This window comes from Mizuhopecten yessoensis, unplaced genomic scaffold (assembly GCF_002113885.1).
Source record: "Mizuhopecten yessoensis strain PY_sf001 unplaced genomic scaffold, ASM211388v2 scaffold9847, whole genome shotgun sequence".
Taxonomy (NCBI): Eukaryota; Metazoa; Mollusca; class Bivalvia; order Pectinida; family Pectinidae; genus Mizuhopecten; species Mizuhopecten yessoensis.
In genome coordinates, this window is record NW_018408252.1 from 341,115 (window position 1) to 361,450 (window position 20,336).

General features: G+C 37.1%; 1 protein-coding gene across 1 annotated transcript; it reads left to right on the forward strand.

Annotated features, from left to right (window-relative positions):
* Nucleotides 1–19,049, forward strand: LOC110458894 (probable serine/threonine-protein kinase drkC). Its single transcript, XM_021510861.1, has 14 exons — nucleotides 1–495; nucleotides 4,627–4,765; nucleotides 5,546–5,682; nucleotides 6,272–6,380; nucleotides 6,848–6,908; nucleotides 7,338–7,484; nucleotides 9,233–9,428; nucleotides 10,223–10,369; nucleotides 11,527–11,680; nucleotides 12,534–12,644; nucleotides 14,446–14,515; nucleotides 15,481–15,668; nucleotides 16,760–16,888; nucleotides 18,007–19,049. Exons 1-14 carry the CDS (start codon nucleotides 182–184, stop codon nucleotides 18,100–18,102), a joined length of 1,998 nt encoding a protein of 665 aa, XP_021366536.1. The 5' UTR covers nucleotides 1–181; the 3' UTR covers nucleotides 18,103–19,049.
* The last annotated feature ends 1,287 nt before the right edge of the window (nucleotides 19,050–20,336 follow it).

Genomic DNA, 20,336 nt, shown 5'->3' on the forward strand with positions numbered 1-20,336 from the left:
TATTCCGAATAGGTGAGCCTACCTATTCGAATGACATCATAATAGGTCCGGCCGGAGAAATGATCTATACAATTATTAGCCACGCCGTTGTCATATTGTTGTTATTTGGGTCATAATACGATGCGTGATTTTCTGCCGAGATTTTCTTGGCCTCTAGAAAATACTTGGACTGTGCAAGCGTATGTATCCATGGGTTTTCCAATTGCACAGAATTGAATGTTGCAGCAAAGTAGTCGAATGGACCGGTGATCGCAGACGTCCGCAGAGTTCAGCTCAGCTGCCAGCGATGGCGAATCTTCATTATCTTGTCAGCTTGCAATTGTGCGTTTCAGTAGGCCTTGGCCTACTTTTCTCAAGCGTGTGTACACTTGTAAGTCAGTCGAAGGAACTGCAAGTAGATTCGCTAACTTACTGTGCCGCTTCAATAGAAGGATACGGAATAATTAATTTACTGCCTTTGGATAACATTAACGAAGATCCGTCAAAGAGACCGAGGTAAATATCAGCTGATTACCGTATCAAACTTCTTAGCACCCAGCTAGTAACATAGTGTTATAATGTAGAGTGCGTTGCAGTATTTACAGAAAGACAATAACAAGTTGGGACAAATCAACCACTTTTATAATGAGATTAAATGTTACTTCCAAGATGGCCGACAGGCAGCCATCTTGAATTTGAGAGTTAAAGTTTGTTAGTGCTGTTCCTCAGAAAGTACTGGAGGGATCTTTCTCAAAAACTAAGGTTCCCCATAATCCATAGTTATGCAAATCGTTTATTGGGATTGATCACAAAACCAAGATTTCTTAAACTTCATATGAAGGTTCCCCAAGATCCCTAGTTATGCTTATTGTTTTTTTTGGACTGATCATAATACCAAAATGGCCGACAGGCAGCCATATTGAATTTGAGATTTAGTTTGTTAGCACTGTTTCAGAAATTTTCATAAAAGTTCCTCATGATCCCTTGTTACGCATATTAAATTTTGGGACATGGGGAATCCTAGATGACGGAAAGGCAGCCATCTTAAGTTTGAAAGTTAGTTAGCGCTATTTATCAGAATGTACTGGAGGGATCTTTCTCAAATCTTACATGAAGGTTCCTCATGATCCCTAATTATGCTTATCATATTTTGGAACTGATTGCAAAACTAAGATGGCCGATGAATTTGAGAATGAAAGTTTGATATCAGATGTAGGTTCCAAATCATCCCTAGTTATGCATATCGCTTTTTTGGACTGATCACAAAACAAAGATGGCGGACAGGCAGCCATCTTGAATTTGAGAGTTAAAGATTGTTAGTCCTATTTCCGAGAACTTTTGGAAGAATCTTTCTCAAATTTCTCATGAAGGTTCCCCATGGTCCCTTGCAATTGTTATGCATATCCTTTTTTCCGGACTGATCACAAAACCAAAATGTCCCACAGGCAGCCATATTGAATTTGAGATTTAGTTTGTTAGCACTGTTTCAGAAAGTTCTGGAAGGGTCTTTCTCAAATTTTACATGAATTTCCCCTTGGTCCCTAGTTATGCATATTAAATTTTGGGACATAAGGGAAAATCAAGATGGCCAACAATTGGTCATCTTGTATTTGAGAATGAAAGTTTGTTAGCGTTATTTCTCAGAATGTTCAAGAGGGGTCTTTCTCAAATTTGACATGAAGGTACCCCATGTTTCCTAGTTCCGCATTAGGAATTTTGGGGATGTTTGGAAAACCAAGATGGCTGGCAGGTAGTCATATGGAATTTAAAAAACAGATTTTTTCTTTAAATATCAAATATGTGAAAACCTTCGAATACCTTCTTCTGAATAAACAGGAGGCCCAGAGTAATGATATTTGAACAGTAGGTACTTGGGACAGAGTTCTATAAACTTTCCTCAAATAAATTACCTTGACCTACTTTCAAGGTCATAGGGGTCAAATATGTAAAAACCTTGAAACAACTTCTTCTGAATAACCAGGAGTCCCAGACTAATGATACTTGGCCAGTAGATATAGGTACATTTTGTACCTGGGACAGAGTGAAAAAAACGTTCCTCAAATAAATGACCTTTGTTTTACTTTCAAGTGTACAAGGGTAAAAAGTATTAAAAACCTAAACCTTCAAACGTCTTCTTTTGAATAACCAAAATGCAAGAGAACTAGAGCAATGATATTTGGCAAGTAGGTACCTGGGACAGGGTGGTAGAACTTTTCCTCAAATAAATGACCTTTACCTACTTTGGAGGTCACAGGGGTAAAATATGTAAAAACTTTCAAACAACTTCTTCTGATTAACCAGGAGGCCCAGAGTAATGATACATGTCCAGTAGGTACCTGGGATAGAGTGCTATAAAGTTTACCCAAATTAATTACCTTGACCTACACTTTCATAGTAACAGTGGTCAAATATATGTGAATATCTTTAAACAACTTCTCCCACAATACCAGGAGGCCCTGGGTGATGATATTTGACCAGTAGCATGCTGGGATAGAGTAGCATAAACTTTCATTTAGTCCGGAACATTCTTAAGCCAAGAAGACTCCATATATGGGAATATTTGCAAAAACACTTTTTTTGAAAATATTTTCCAATGATTGTTCAAATATCCAGGTGAGCGATACAGACCCTTTGGGCCTCTTGTTTTGAGATAGCTCCCAATGCATCTGCTAATATACATGTATAAAACTAGCATTTACCCACAATACAAGCCAAAACATACTGAAGTGTCCCATTTAGGGAAGAGAGTTACGCATCTGTTAAGGAGCCTAACTAATGTATGTGTTACTGTATTTTGTATTCTATTTATATAAAACCACCTGCTAGAAATATGAGCTTTCAATAGAAAACCAAGAAAAGAGGATGTGTTACCTATAAATAAAGTTAACATTATCAGGATTGATATAGTATAATATCGTATAAATACATATGTACGTCAATATTTGACTGAAAATGTCCCGTTATATATGGGTTCATTTGATTTTGAAGATGGTCCGTAGATGGGGGACTAAAGAATGTAGGATTTTCTGTCAGTTTATATTGATTTTAATAAAGAGCTAAATATAAATTATGGTTTTAAGCAACTGTAATTAATTATTATTTAATTACCGTATCTCATAATCTGAACAGTGTCATTTAACATATAGGTAGTTTGAAAAAAAAAATATATATAATATATATAAATAAAATTACTCTCCCTGTACCACTTGACTACTGACCCTATTCATTTTTTAACTTGTCACCCTAAACGCATGCATTTTCATTTTGCCACTAAAGCAAAATCCAAAATGTATAGTGATACTTAAATATGTGTTCGTATACACATGCCTACATTTAAATATTGGGATAACTTCGCATTTTAGTAGCACAGGTAAACAGTTGTGTCCCGAGACATGCAGGCAAACTTTTGTTCTTTTTATTTTGTTTTGATGAAATTGGTAGTCACAAAGGTGTAATTGAATTTGTGTGTTGGTCGTTGTCCTTGAAGATATATATAGGCACACTATATATAGTCAAGCTTGTTGTTACTGAATCTTTAATACAACTTCTTCTGAATAACCAATAGGCCTAGTGTAATGACATTTAAGCAGTAGCCTGCTGGGATAGAGGGCTATCATATTTGTTCCTAAGAATCACCTTGACCCACTTTCAAGGTCACAGCAGGGGTCAAATTTGTGAAAACTTTGAAACAGCTTAACTAGTAACATGCAAATAAGGGGCTATCAAGTTTGTTCAAATAATGAACTTGACCCACTCAGTAGGTCACATAGTGATACATACTATACAAGCTGAAATTTGTTAAAAAACATTTTAACACTTCTTTCTGAATAACTGGAATTCCTAAGATTTATATTTTGCCAGTAGCATGCATAGATATAGGACTATCAAGTTTGTTTAAATGAATTACAAGTACTCTGACCTAATTTCAAGGTCACAGGGGTTGGATTCTCTAACACCTTAAAACCTGTCTAAATTTTGGCTATTTGCATACTTTGGAAAAGGACTGTCAAGTTTGTTCAAATGAATGTCCTAATTATTTGTCCTAAAATTAATCATCAAGAAATCAATTTCACTGACTAAATGTAAGCAGACAGTGTCTTCCCATCTAGCCAGAAGATTCCTGTTTTACTCCAGTGGTTTGCCATGGGACAAAACGTTCGGTCTGGTACAATTCAGATAAGTTGCGGTGTGGATACTTGTAGAATACAGAGTCCCGATAATAGCTCATAAATCAGGGTTCTGATGGTGGCTTACCTTTAAGTTAAAACATGTTAACTTAAGGCTGGAATAAATTCATCAATTATAAAGCAACAGTCTGCGTCAACATTCCTTAGGAGTTTTTATCCTATTTTATAGGTCACAGCTGCAGGTACATTTTGTATTGGTACATATACCTGTATAAATTCATAAGAATAAAACAAAGTATGTTTTTTATATAATTATTATAATACTTCATCATATGAACATGGAAATGCATTTTTCAACCCCCTGCAATATGCAATAATTTGGGGAAGATGGGAGGGGTGGGGGTGGGGGGNGTCTCTGTCCATCTCTTTGTGTAAGAACATAAGAACATTTCTGCTAATCCTTATACTAGAGGTTTAAGAAGATATCTAATATATATTCTTTTCTCGTTTTCTTTTTTAGGTTCTACGTTGTATATAAAGACCCAACAGAGCGTTACACAATCAGCTACAATTACACATTTAATCCTTGTACCTTTTTCAACGAACCCGAGGACCCTCATCAAGTTGACGGCTTTGGGGATAAATGTATTCATGTGGCAGTAAGGCAATACATACCTTATTCAATCTAACAAGTGCCCATGCAATCCTTGGTTTAAACAATATTTTATTTCATTCGTCATATATATAACAAGTTATAACACGGGTGAATAGGAATAGGACCTGGCAACAAGTTGATAAATCTTATTTAAAGCCATCTCCCTTGAAATGTAATTACAGTAGAGAAGTACTTCAAGATACAGTTAATCAATGCACATTAATTGTTTAAATTAACTGTTTGTGATAATGCTGACCATTTTATGTGATGAACCAAAGAAAATCTTGGTAGGTATGATCAAAGAAAAGAAACAGTAAAGAAGGGAGCATGAAAAGAGCCTACTCCTATAACATAAGAGGCCGCTGGTCAGTTTTTTTTCTATCGGATATGATTTGGCCGACTGTGATGCGCCTGTCAAAAGTATTTCGAGGTGTAAACCTCTAACACTGTTGGAGTATAAAAAACCCCCAACTGGCACCTAGAATCTACCCGACTCTAAAATGTGCCTTTGTACCTTATCAAATATAGTATGTTATCTTATTGAGACAGATTTGGTGCAATCCTTTATAAGTGCCCCAACACTTTTTCTTGTCCGAGACCTATATGCACCCCTTCACAATAACTTACCTACATGTACATCATCTACATATAATAATTGTTTCAATAAGGGCGACTGCTCTAATGACAGTCCGAGTGAGTCCATTGATTGATGCTATTAATATTACCAGTACTAGTGTACATGCACAAAAAGGTTCTGTATTCAAGCTTAACTCATTTGTTTCAGTTTTGCAAGTTCAATAGGGACAAGAGACGACATTACTACTATCCTTATGGATTACAGAAAACCGCCAAATTCTCAGCAAATATTTTGGAAAATAAATCGGATTCGGCCCAATTCTTCCTTTCTTTTACTGGAAGTGGGTAAGTTTTATACAGGCATACAATGCAGTAGATTCTAATATCATATGCATTATAATTATACTTCATTTATGATAGGGTGTGTTTGATTGGTTCAATCATATCACATGACGCGGAGACAAAATAGTGAGTCTCCCCACTGGTGACTAGAAAAGGAGTAAAATACTCAAGATTGGGGCAAAATAACTGGGAAAGGAGTGATAGAAAAAGTTACGAGTAAAATAACCTGGAAAGCCTCACATGATAAAATCTCTGCAATACAGTGTACGTTTCTCCCTCATGGAAGATCTATTTTCACTGTCAAGGAGCTATATATAGCCTTCTTGGAGCTTCTATGATAACAGCTCATCAGCATATCAAGATCATTTCATAAAGAGAAACAATTACTGCAGTTCAGGAAATGTACATAAAATTATTTTCTCTCACGAGGTGCAAAATTATCTAAAGTTATATACAAGGAGATGTCGATCATCAGGTTTTGAGCGTGAACCTTTTTCTGTTTATGTAATTAAAAAAGAGTATCAGCTTGCAGATATAGATAGAAATGAAAATTAGATCAGGAAAGGAATTGTAATTTTGATTGTTATTTCAGATCGGTGTCCATGAAAGTGACAAGAATTCATCTCAAATGTAATAGATCCTTGGTTGATGCTGAAGATGCAATATTTTCTATCCAAAAGGATGATGAACGGTTTGGCATTGTAAGTCAATATGTAGAGCCATTCATGCTTGCACTCATTGTATCTAGATCACATTCAACAAATATCATACGTCACTGCAGAATTAAGGTTTCATAAATCGCAAATGACTTTGGTAGCCAGGGTTCCATTTACATGTGGTGGCAATGCACAGCAAATGTACTTTACTCTGTGTTTAAAATCTAGTACTTAACCCTTTCACCACCGTAGATCATAATGGGTTCACTCCGATAAATGCATGATAGAGTCCACTAAAGTTACCTAGGGGTGAAAGGGTTAAAGTGCTGGTAAACATTTACAAAATATTACATTGCCGTTTCTTTTACATTATATAGGTTCTCCCAATTTTGTTTTAAATGGTGATTTGTTTTTGCAGTCAATTTCTTTTTTAACGCAGAGTTCTCTGTGAAAATGTAGAAAATTCACTGTTACAGAAGGAGCACAATAATGATTTAATATGTTATTTGTAGACTGCTGAGTTGCATCACTTGTGTTGCTGTCCAGACGCCTGTGTTAATGGACTACCCTCAGGTAAACAATAAATATGTACAATCATGTACTAGGGGTAGGACAGTGGGCTCGTGACTGAAGGGTTGCAGGTTCGAGTCACGGCACGTCATTGTGTGGTATCTTTGAGCAAGATACTTTACTCCGCTTGTTCCAGTCTACTCACCTGTAAAATGAGTATGTGGTTGGGTAGTGCTAGAATGGTAGAATGCTAGCTGTGAGTGCCATAATGGCAGCACCAGCTGTATGCTCCCCAGGGAGTTGAGAAAGATATTGGCTGGTGGTTGAAAAGGCCCTATAACCACAGATAATAATTTGTGAACCGCTTTGAGACAACCTATGTAAGAACCTTGAAATATTATAATTATTATTATGGTAAGTACGAGGATGGTAATTACTTAACTTCTAAATAGATTTCTTAGATGTAACCATACAGTACTTGTTACGTTTCAGAGCTGCCGCCAGAACCGCCGAGCCCAGACAGTTCTAATCTGTTGGTGATTGTCGCGGGTAATGCTGGAGTAATACTGCTGGCCTGTGGTGTAGGCGTGATGTGTTACCTGAAACGTACCCACCTCCAGTTCTATTCCAAATTACCAGGTACGTACAATCACTTATCAACAATGTGACCCTCCTGTGTGGATTTGAAAAGAAATTTTAGAAGGAATGATTATATTAGCAAGCACATCCACATGAGCCTGACGTATGATATTCAGAAACCTGCAGGGGCCTGTTCGTTTATGCGGAACAACCAGTTTGTCCGTTTCTAAATGTACCATTTTCGGGTATAAATCCTGGGGGACTTGCAAATGTTTATGCAGGCCTTGCAAGGCTTTGCCAAGGCTCGCCTGAAAGCAGCATCAGATTACTGGGTTTGACCTTATTTCATAAACGAGCAACTTTGGTCCAACCGGTTCAACCGTTTGGATCGCGATAAAAGAAAACGGCCCAGTTCTACATTTACATCTACATACTGCTCCAACTGTTGGTCTGTGGTGTCAAGTCCTGTTTATAATGTATATATAAAATCCCTTTAATAAATGTTTCCAGGTTTCTGGTCTCATTCCCTTTTCCCACTATTACCATCATGCGAATGCACACTTTCCCTTGATATCAACCATACACCAGTGCATATTTGTCTCATCTACTTGTACGTGTTACTGCTGACTCTACAACAAATTCAAAATCAAATTAACAGTTGTGACTGCTGTTATTACAGGTGATATATATCATACCAGCTAAAGCCAGGTGTGGTACATTACTTGTTACAAGTGTGTCATAGCAAGCTCAAGAGACAGGTGTGATACACTACTTTTTACAGGCGTGTCATAGCAAGCTCAAGAGACAGGTGTGATACACTACTTTTTATAGGTGTGTCATAGCAAGCTCAAGAGACAGGTGTGATATACTACTTGTAACAGCTAGAGACAGGTGTGATACACTACTTGTTACAGGTGTGATACACTACTCGTTACACCTAGAGACAGGTGTGATACACTACTCGTTACAGCAAGAGACAGTTGTGATACACTACTTGTTACAGCTAGAGACAGGTGGTATTCACTTCTTTTTACAGCTAGAGACAGGTGTTATACACTACTTGTTACAGGTGTGATACACTACTCGTTACACCTAGAGACAGGGGTGATACACTACTCGTTACAGCTAGAGACAGGTGTGATATACTACTTGTTACAGGTGTGATACATTGTGTGTGTTACAGGTGTGATACACTACTTGTTACAGCTAGAGACAGGAGTGATACACTACTTGTTACAGCTAAAGACAGGTGTGATACACTACTCGTTACAGCTAGAGACAGGTGTGATACACTACTCATTACAGCTAGAGACAGGTGTGATACACTACTCGTTACAGCTAGAGACAGTTGTGATACACTACTTGTTACAGCTAGAGACAGGTGTGATACACTACTTGTTACAGCTAAAGACTGGTGTGATACACTACTCATTACTGCTAGAGACAGGTGTGATACACTACTTGTTACAGCTAGAGACAGGTGTGATACACTACTTATTACAGCTAGAGACAGGTGTGATATACTACTTGTTACAGGTGTGATACATTGTGTGTTACAGGTGTGATACATTACTCGTTACAGCTAGAGACAGGTGTGATACATTGTGCGTTACAGGTGTGATACATTGTGTTACAGCTATATCATCGTTGGCTAGAGACAGGTGTGATACATTACTTGTTACAGCTAGAGACAGGTGTGATACATGGTGTGTTACAGGTGTGATACATTGTGTTACAGGTATATCATATCAGCTAAAGACAGGTGTGATACATAACTTGTTACAGGTGTGATACATTGTGTGTTACAGGCATACAGCAGCCAGCTACTATTCAGTATCAGTTAGGTAGTATTGAACAGAAAATGGATGGCAAGATTGTCGATGGAGCTTGTCCTTCAGCCTTCCGTGACTACGAACTTGAGAGTTCAAGAAAGGAGAAGAAATTTCTCATCCCAGTGCTAGAGGACTGTGTTATTCCAAGTCAGGAGCTAGAAATGGCACAGAGGTATGGGCATACAATACATAGATATATTCTCTAGGAGTCCTATTGTATCGGAAAATAATTTGTTAAGATAAAAATAATTTGCAAATGGGTTTATATTGTAATGAGGAAGGAAATATGAACGGCCAGATTGAGATTTGAACCAATGGGACCTCCAAACTCTTAAGACAAGGGATGTCGCATACAACAATGTAATAGAAGAGTAAAACTGCATGGCGAGACCGGGATTCAAACCCGGGACATCCTAGCCCGAGTTTTCTCTGCTCCTGTCACCAGACTCAGACTTCTATCTGTCAAAATGTCTTAGTCAGGAGTCAGGGCCAGAGGAAACTCCCGCCAGGGACCTCCGTACTCCAGACGGATGTTCTAACAAAATGAGCGACCTACCTGGTTGTCGGCAATAGTCCAGTTCCACTACAATTATATAGCAATCTGCTAATTTGATAGTTTCATTTTTTTTTTTTTATGTCAGAATATTTTTATGCCCCCACCATAGAATGGGGGGACGCGAGGGGGGGGGGGGCATACAGTACTAGTGTTGCCCATGTCTGTAGTGTTGCATCCTGATTCAATGTAATCACTTAGCAAATTCATTCTTTCACAGATTTTCGTCAAACTTAATACAAAGGTCAAGTACAAGTATACCTCGGAGATCATTGTGTTTTTGGGGCATTTATGTCTTACAGACATTTTCTAGTTTAAAATATTCTTTTCTGCACAACATTAGAAAATATTTACATCTCTTAGCAGAACAGTCATGTTTTAATTGACTAAGTGAGTGATTTTGTGTATGACAGACTTGGAGGCGGTATTTACGGGGACACACATGTCGGACACTGGCAGGGTATGAAAGTCGCTGTCAGTCGAATTACCATCAATATACATGCCAACCAAGTCAACTCCGAGGTGCTCAAATTTATGAGAGATGAAGTCTGGTTTTTAAGGTAAGTTTTTCTCTCACCAGTTCAGCTTTCCTTAGGATAGCAAAATGAATCATACTCTAACTGTAATTAATTATTGTACAAGTGTTTTTTGCAGTTGATTTAACTCATTCACCCCTGCAATTTTATAATGAATTATTCCAACCATTAAATTGGGCAAGTTCAAATATGTCTTCAGGGGTGAATGAGTTAAATACTTTCCCAAAGTCTTGTCTGAGAATCAGGATTTTGTGGAGAGATACGTCCTGTTGATAAATAAACCACTTGGCCAGTTGAGAGTTTTCTGCTTTAGATACTTCAATAAATACTGAAGAAATTTCAGCTGTGAGATTTCGTCGTCATGATTAAAGACATCTTTAATGGTTTTGGTTATTTGAGAAAGATGGCTGCCAGGTACTGTACCTACTTTCCCCTCCTATTTCATCATAAGATGATGTTTTATATGCCTGTCAAAAGTGTTAATGATTTTGGAATTTCGACACTTTGACATTTATAAACAAACAGATGTTGACTTGTAAGCTTATGATAAGTGGTAGTTTATTCAACCAAACACCATCTCTCCTTAGAATCAAGGTTTCTGGGTGACTATAAACATCATCTCACCTTAGAATCAAGGTTTCTTGGAGACTATAAACACATTCTCGCCTTAGGATCAAGGTTTCTGGGAGACTATAAACACCATCTCACCTTAGAATCAAGGTTTCTGGGAGAATATAAACACCATCTCACCCTAGAATCAAGGTTTCTGGGAGAATATAAAAACCATCTCACCCTAGAATCAAGGTTTCTGGGAGACTATAGCAGTCCAGTTATCTCCCTTACAGCCATCTGTGTAATCAGGTATAAGATTCTGAAGTTTGGTATGAATAGTTTGCCAGCTTTCGAACACGTCTGTTTCCTATGTCAAGCAAAGATTTGCACCCTTTGCTTGACAAAGGAAATATATGTTTTCGAAAGCTCGCAAAAGTGGAGTAAAGTATCTTGCTCAAAGATACAACACAGTGCCGTGTCATGACTCGAACCCTTCGGTCACGAGCCCGGCGTCCTACCACTAGACTACCATGCCTCCTATATGGTGCTTTAATTTACAGAAATTACTAATAAAAGCATTTAAAAAAAAAAAAAAAATGGTATTAGGTCTGACTTTTATTATATTTCAGTCGTCAGAGACATCGCAACATTGTGTCAATGATTGGTCTGTCTGTAGAAAAGAAACTGCCGTACATCATTTCTGAGTTTGTGCACGGGGAGAGTGTCAAGTTCTTCATACAGCATCGCAGCTCCTCGATCACTTGGCCTCTCAGGATTAAAATTGTAACTATACTGGCTAACTGTTGTACCATATTAAGGCATTGATATATGGTAACATGACCTCGGAAATTGAAAGTCATCCAGATTGATTTGATCTGTGATAGCTGAGTACTTATAATCACTTCACGATATACATTTGGATATATTTGGATTTCCTGTTTCCTAACCCAATGTTAATCTGAAATCTGGAAGGTATTATGGGCCTAAATTATCTGTTTGGATTTCTTGTTTCGTAACTCAATGTAAATATGAAATCTGGAAGGTATTTTGGGCCTGTGTTATATAATATATATCTGTAGTACTGTGAACTGATTTATTCAAACAAAAATAAAATTCCTATTTTAAATCAAAAGGTGTGTGTTAGATTTATCAGGTGTCACTTCATCAATGGGAATTATCTTCCTTCAGATATGTATACGTGTCCCATAAATACATGGAACATGCAGTTATATTTTGATTTTGGCTTTTCCTGAATTATAGACTTGTTTCAGTTACTCAGTATATAACCTTAAATATAGACAACACATAAAGTGATGACATAGAATACGACAATGTTTAGCTCAGTATTTGTAATTCCAACTTCTGATTGTTTGAGGTAGCTTGTGTTTTGTGTAAAACTGTTTTGTTAACGTTTTTTAACTTTAAAAATTATAATCCGTCTTTTAAAATTCAATTTTAAGAAATACCAATGATTATTTTGGGGGTTGTATGGTATGTATGCAGAGAAAACGGTGTGTACTTTATTTGTTATATGAATAATCTTAACAGAGATTCTTCGATTTGATTTTGAGGTGTTACAATATTTGATATGAAGAATCAGCCAATCATATCATTACACATTCTTTTCATTCTTCAGTGTCTGCAGACCTCAGATGGAATGGCCTATCTTCATTCTACAAAACCTACCATTTTACACAGGGACCTGCGCTGTGCAAATATCTTCATCACACACAATAACATTGTGAAGGTAGGAGCAAAGGATTATGGGAAAAATTATATATAAAGCATTGTTTTTGTAAATATAGATTTTATCATCAACTAGAGTATATGTATGACAAGGGGCCAGGGTGGCTAAGTGGTTAAGGGGTCTGACATAGCCCTCCACCACTTGGTCGCGGGTTCGAGGCCTACGTGGGGCAGTTGCCAGGTACTAGCTGCAGGTCGGTGGTTTTTCTCCGGGAACTCTGGCTTTCCTCCACCACCAAACTCTGTTACGTCCTTAAATGACCATAGCTGTTAATAGGACGTAAAACACAAACAAACCAAACCCATTTCCTCCAGTACATTACTATTACATTAGTTATTCGGTATATTGCTTATGGCTAATACAATCTGCTGGCATTCAACAGCATAATGTCAGCAGGGTTGGTTTGTGAAATCGAAAACCCTGGCATTTAATAGCATGATATAAATTGAGTAACATTACATCAGTAATTTAGGCATTTTAAGTTGTTTCTATGTATTCAACAGTAACAAAAAGCAGGTGTGATTGTAATGTGAGAATATTTTAAAAGGATGAAAATATACTGTTAATGATAGGATCACATATTCATGTCTTGGAATTGAACTGATCAGGAAATTGTTGTTTTTGTAAAGACCTCCATCTGAAAGAGGGAATGAGGTTTCGTTTAAATTTTGAAACTCTCTCAACAAAGTTAAGGACGGAGGCGAAGGTATACCCAAATAAGAGTGTCTGAAACTTGATACTTATGATGGAAACCTTAGTTTGTGCTTGTGATTGACTTTTTGTTTCAGGGATATTGTTAGGAGTTATGCCCCTTTTCTGATTTCCTTCTAAAGATTTTGTCTGAAGCACTGCTACTTACATTATTGATTGATATTTATGAAACTTTTTACGCATCATCAGGACCCTTCAAATTTATAGCTGTGCCTGGACGATTTATTTTGGATTTGCACTATTTCTAGGAGTTATGCCCCTTTTTTTATATGAAAATCGATATAACAGTGTTTTTGTCTCGCCGCCACGAAGTAGCGGAAGTGAGACTAAGATGCTGCTATTACGGCGACGGCAGCGTCAACATTAAGTTTTTGGATTTTTGTTAGTTTCACTGAAAGTACAAGTGCTAGACCAAACTACATCTGAACCCATGCCTCAAATGCTGGAAGCGACCTACCTTTTATGGTCAATTGACTTTGTCAGCATCTCCATCAACATTAAGTGTTTGCGTTTAAGTTAGTTTCTCTGAACATTTTAGTGCTACACTAACCAAACATGACATGTGAGCATGCATTGATGGTCAAAGCGGGACACAGGCGAGACATATCAATCCGAATGGCTTGTATCAGAGGGGATGGGATATGTTGTTAGTCTGTGGCTTACAATTGTAGTTCCTTGTTTTTCTGTATCAGAATCATCCATATATACATATACATGTACAACAAACAATAAACATTGAGGGATGGAATGGGACGCTTTAAGGGTAAAATGCAATGACAGCTGTGTTATATTTTCTATGTTGCATTGGCATAACGTAATTTAAACACCATATTTAATTTATAATGGTAAATTGTCACATTAACTTTATAATATTTGTTTTCAGGGATTACTGGTGTTTATCTAATTGAAATGATTGTTATTTTGTTTATCTAATTGAAATACCGGTAATTGTAATTTTGTTAATCTAATTGAAATAACGGTAAATGTAATTTTGTTTATCTAATTGAAATAATTGTAATTTTGTTTATCTAATTGAAATACCGGTAAATGTAATTTTGTTAATCTAATTGAAATCTTTGTTAAATCACAGGTGGGTGATTTTGGTTTGATCAAACTTATACAACCATTCCGGGAGATGTGCCAGGCAGAGGAGTGTTGTTGTAAGTATCTCAGTTAAATATTACGTTGATTATTACGTTACAGATAAGTACATGTAGCTGGGCAGTATAGTTTTCACTTAATTTAAATCACACTGGGTAGAAATATATTATTATCATTTCATACAGATAATTTCTGATTTGTCTTATAATCATTCCTGGCTTAAAGTATTTGCACACGACAAGGGCCTGAGTAAACTACATGTGCAGTAAATGTCCACTCATATCACGCCACATTTCATACACACTTAATAAATTTACGGTATTAGGATTGGGAGATGTGTATTATATTGTGTTCTTGCTCGGCTTTGAACTGCTTTAACAAAAGGAAAGTTCCATAAAGTGTGCTTTATGATATTTGATCTGAACCTGTAATAATTATAAGAGACGATTTAATGTACCCTAAAGGTGGTGTCTGAACAAAGGTTTGACCGAACATGTATTCTTAGTATTCTTCCATCATTGGAAATCTTCGATTGAGATTGTTGCGATGTATCATACAATGTAAAACGATTTACAATTGTCTAAGAAATATCAAGAATATTAATAAGACAACAGCATTTTATCTTCACATGCAATATCTAATCTATACCATAGGTAATGTTTATTTCCGTAGAAGAACTTAACCCTTTCACCCCTATGTAACTTTAGTTAACTCTTCCAGGCATTGATCTGGATGAGTCCATTTTGGTCTCCAGTGGTGAATGGGTTAAAAGTGTCAAAAATTATCATTTATAATGTCATAATTCCTCAACATTGATGGAACTCTACAGAGTATTCCTAACTCATTTGGACTGACAAATTGGTTAGATTTATATGATAATATTATTAGACAGTCGTAGAGCAAAGTTTTATACACATTTGATTCTGGTAGGAAATGTGAAATACTGAAAATCATCAATTCATTAATATATCTGCAAGCTGGCTGATATCTCCAGACTTTTAAGTGTTACTCTCTGGTGATGCAGGCCAGAGTCACCACAGTGCCTGTCCGATGTCGGTGCGGTGGACGGCTCCGGAGATATTACAGAATCCTGCCTCTAAGGAAGCAGAAGGAACCATCACAACCAGTTCGGATGTGTTCTCTTTCGGAATGGTCATGCTGGAACTTCTAACACTGGAGGATCCATTTGATGAGGTGGAATCAGAAGAACAGGTACGCTGCTGTAGACAATACTTTCATCTTAAGGCCGTATTCTTCTGAGGTTTTATCTTGTTAACAGCAAATCCCACAACTATGTCTGATATGTCCATGCAGTTCAGTTCACAAATGACCATTGATTTGAAATTTTGGAAAGACACCTCTTGTTCTTTATCAGAAAAAGCGCTAACAATATGTAACTCTCAAAAATACTGCTTAGGATAATAAAAAAAACACCACTTGTAATGATCGAGAAAGAACTGTCTGTGTTTTCTTGGAAAACAAACTTTTACTCTCATAATCCAAGATGTTTTCTTGGAAAACAGACTTTTACTCTCAAAATCCTGTTGGCTATCTTGCTTTCCGAGTTAATTCCAAAATTGATACGCACAACTAGGGACCATAGGGCACCTGTATGTGAAATTAAAGACAGTTCCCTCTCTTTCCGAGAAATTTAATAGCTGACAAGAATTGTTTAAGGACTTATGAACCATGATTGAATGGTGGTTTAAATACTCACCCTCTGATGACTGTTGGCTTAGAATATAAGGGCACTTATTGTCACTCTAACAACCCATAGTTTATCTTAGATCTACATTCCTCACTACATCTTCTAATCACTTTGTTTAAAGCGCAACCCCCGTATATTTAATACTAAAAAGTGCCTCACTATCCACCACCTCCTCAGAGTGGAATTAAAAAAAGGGTTACTGGCCCAAATGTGCAGTTGAAATATAAATTCACAGGTCCTGTTTGAAGTGCACTGGTCCAGAAAACGAGGGCCGGAGGCTTGAGCGAGTGCCATACAGTAGGCACTTGATATAGTAGGGGGCGTGGGCATGCCCCCCAAAATGTTTGGGTTTAAAATAAAGCTTTTTCAAATCCACTGAAATATTAGATAAATTTACATAATATCTACTGGCCCAATGGGATAGCTTGCTGAAAAAACTACTGGTCCACCCAGAAAAGCACTTGCCACAGGCCAGCGGACCAGCAGTTAATTCCACCCATGGCCTCCAGTATTTGTATCTGGAGTAAACCTTACATAGTGTTAGGAAGTCAGAGTTGCTATAATTACCTTTCTCTAATGACTCTGGCTATTGTAGGTATCGGAGATGATCCAGGAGGGGGCAGAGCCAGACCTACCACAGGACATGGAGATACTTCCCCAGTACAAAATTCTCATGCAGCAATGTTGGCATAGCAACCCAGAACATCGACCCACATTCAAACAGGTATAATCAGAAACCCCTTCTCAATCAGCACTTGTATCATAACTGAGGTAATTCTGTTATTAGGGCCCCGCATCAGAGAATTGATAAATGGGTGCCCTAAAGTAATCACGTTGAACATCTGTTTGTCTGTTCAAACTTTCGTTTCCAGAGATTATATTGAAATCGTAAAGTCTAATCATTTTTAAATTTGACATTGTGATACCCTGTGATATGAGGTTGTGCAATAGGGGTTTAAAATTGTTTAAGGTCACTGTTGCTTAAATAGACCATGAGGGTACAGTCTTTATCTCGGAATCCAAAAAACTGATCTTTTTGAAATTTGACGTACACTCTGATATGAAGATGTGCAATAGGGTTTTTAAAAAAAACAAGGTCAAGGTCACTGTCACTAATAATAGATGTCGGGGGGTACAGCCAGGATCATGGCGGGGCCCTTTCTGACCTGTCAGTGTTCTATAGTTCATTGGAAATGTTATGGTCACTGCTTAATGACTTATATTATCAATAATTTAATGTTTGAATCTTGTTAACTTCCTAATTAATTTTGCTTGAATCATGATTTCTATGTACCAGCCTGCCATAGGATAATAAACTCTAATCAAATTACTAAAATATTTTTTTTATATTTCCTGAAAAATGCACATTTCTTGTCTCTTTTAATGGAAATGAAAATTTGCAACAAAATGTTTGTGCAACGTTATACATTTGCTCAGTCCCCCTAAAATACAAAGTAATTGTGACAGATATCATTTTGAATTCGCTATATTGTCATGGCTGAGAAACAATTCTACAATTCTAGCACTACCCAACCATGTACTCATTTACAGCTGAGTAGACTGGAACAAGCAGAGTAAAATATCTTGTTCAAAGATACATAAACACAGTATTGTGACATGACTCAAACTCACAACCCTTCGGTCATGAGCCCGGCCGGCATCCTACCACTAGACTACTGTGTCTACGGTAGATAACCATCACAAATAACCATCAGCTTATTGAACAACCCGATATGTTTGGTCCATTCTGTTTCAGAACAGATTAAGAATTACCAGGTAAATACACAGGTTTTAAATTGAGAAGCCATTTTGGTGAATCTTGTTTCGTTGTTATCATTTTAGGTTGCCACAAGACTTAAAGAACTGATTCCACAGGCGAGAAACTTCCAGAAAGCTATCAGTGTTAAACAGAAATCCCCACAAGCCAGTGTTGTCTGAAGTAGTGGTGTGATACCTGTGTAGTTATGATGGAGGAAGATATACTTGATATATATCTACATAGATATACACAGGTATAATCTACATTGAAATATAAATTTTGATCTTGATTTCCGAAAATAGGACATGGAGCTTTGAGAACATGACAAATTTTGTCATAATATAAAGAGGTTCTGTCGAATTGGTATGTTGAAAATACAAAATTGTGCAGTGTTGTTTTGAATTGAAAGTATTACTGGCGACATTGCTGAGGTTTTGCTGCCAGTTCAAAACCGAGAGAATATATACAACTTACCTGAATTTTGCATACAGGTAGGGAAGAGTCTACTGTTGATATACCACATGTATCAAAACAAAGTCAACAAAATGAGAAATATATCAAGCTGTATGTTTGATGTGGTGTAACTGTCTTCCTTTTCTCGTCACAATTGTGACAACACCATAGAGAATGTATTGTAAGATTGAACTGTCGCATATCTACTTCTTAACTCATTAACCCCTGAAATTTCATAATGCACTATTCCAACCATTGAATTGGAAGAGTTCAAATGTGTCTTCAGGGGTGAATGAGGTTAATACCCCAAAACATTTTGGAAGACAGAAGATTCGGTACTCGGTTGTTTCCATACATGTATAAGACATATCGGTACTACCAATAAAGTAATTTTTATATTTTATAACATTTTCGGCACTTAGAAAGACTTTTTAATTTTGTTCCCTTTTTGTGTGTTAAGTGAGTTGCTGACTTCATATGTTAAGATTCTTTAGTATTTGTCATCTTTACGAAGAAGTAACAGTACTGAAACATCCTATTCTTAGGGACTGATACTACCTGGTACCGAATCGTCTAGGATTTAACATTTCTCTCTTGCTCATGTGCATCCTCGATACTCCAGGGGTTACGCTCACTTTCGCTCTCAACACACCTGGAATATGTCATAGCGAAATTGAAGGCTCAGTTTGCACCACCTTGTTGATGAGACAAAAAGACTAGTTTGATCTTTTGATGTACATCAAAATAATCTCGCGGTCATGTTATGGTAAAAATTGACGGGCTTTGAAGTCAGGTGTCGCTCCTTTGTAATCTTCAAAGGACAGGTATCAGCCTAGCGATTGGTCAGATTTTTTTACCCGAGGCCAATCAAACGGCTATCTTCGTGCCTTCAATTTTGCTAGGACATATTCCAGGGATGCAGATTGTGTAATTGAGCGTAACCCCTGTAGTGTTGAGGATGGCTCACGTGTGGATGGTAGAAAATCCAATCAGTTTGTGTTTTATACATAGCTTTTAATATGTTATTCATTATTGGCAGCTGTATTCCTTAGTCACAGTAAAGGGAAGAGACTCTCACCAATATCTTGTCGGCAGCTTTCACCATGTGCCGTGTCATGTTGAATGGATTTTTATTAAATTCTATAAGATTTAACTTTTGCAATGAAAATGAAAAGTTAATGTATACTTACATGTATGTATATATATCTCATGGATTATATATTAGCACTGTTGTAGTACTAACGTACTGGAGTAACACTGCCTTATGTCAGGTTGTTATATATATATATATATATATATATATATGCTATTACAGTTGTACTGCCAAATTTCTGTTTCTTTTAATTTGGAAAGCTCAGCATTGTACTGGATACAATTTATATTACTTTGATTTGTAGAGTCAGACCTGCTCAAAGTTTAATTCCGTTAACTTTTTAAAAATACCAATCACCAGTTAGGTCACTCCATATAAGGACCTGTTCAATACTCCAGAGGTTACACTCATTTTTGCTCTCTGCACCCCTGCAGTCAAGTCTAGTTTGATTCTTTGATATGCATAAAAAAAATCGCTGGGCATTATAATGGTTGATTGATTGGTTTTACGTCCGCTTCACTACCGAGTAGTTCGGTTATCCAGCAGACGATCGTACATGTATAATGGTAAAATTGACTGGCTTTTTAGTTGGGTATTTTGCTCAACTGTAATCTTCAAAGGACAGTTATCGGCCTAGCGATTGGTCAGGTCTATTTTACCCAAGACCAATCATAAAGCTATCTTAGTGCTTTCAGTTTTGCCGTGATATATTCCAGAGGTGCAGAGAGTGTAAGGTAGCGTAACCCCTGAGTATTGAAGATGAGTTAAGGTGTGCTGTAGTTGGACTGTTCTTATACTCACACGTTCTCTTGTGTTTGATGTCCGTTATCCCTGAATGTGAAGTGCCTTAGGGTTATCTCATTGTGA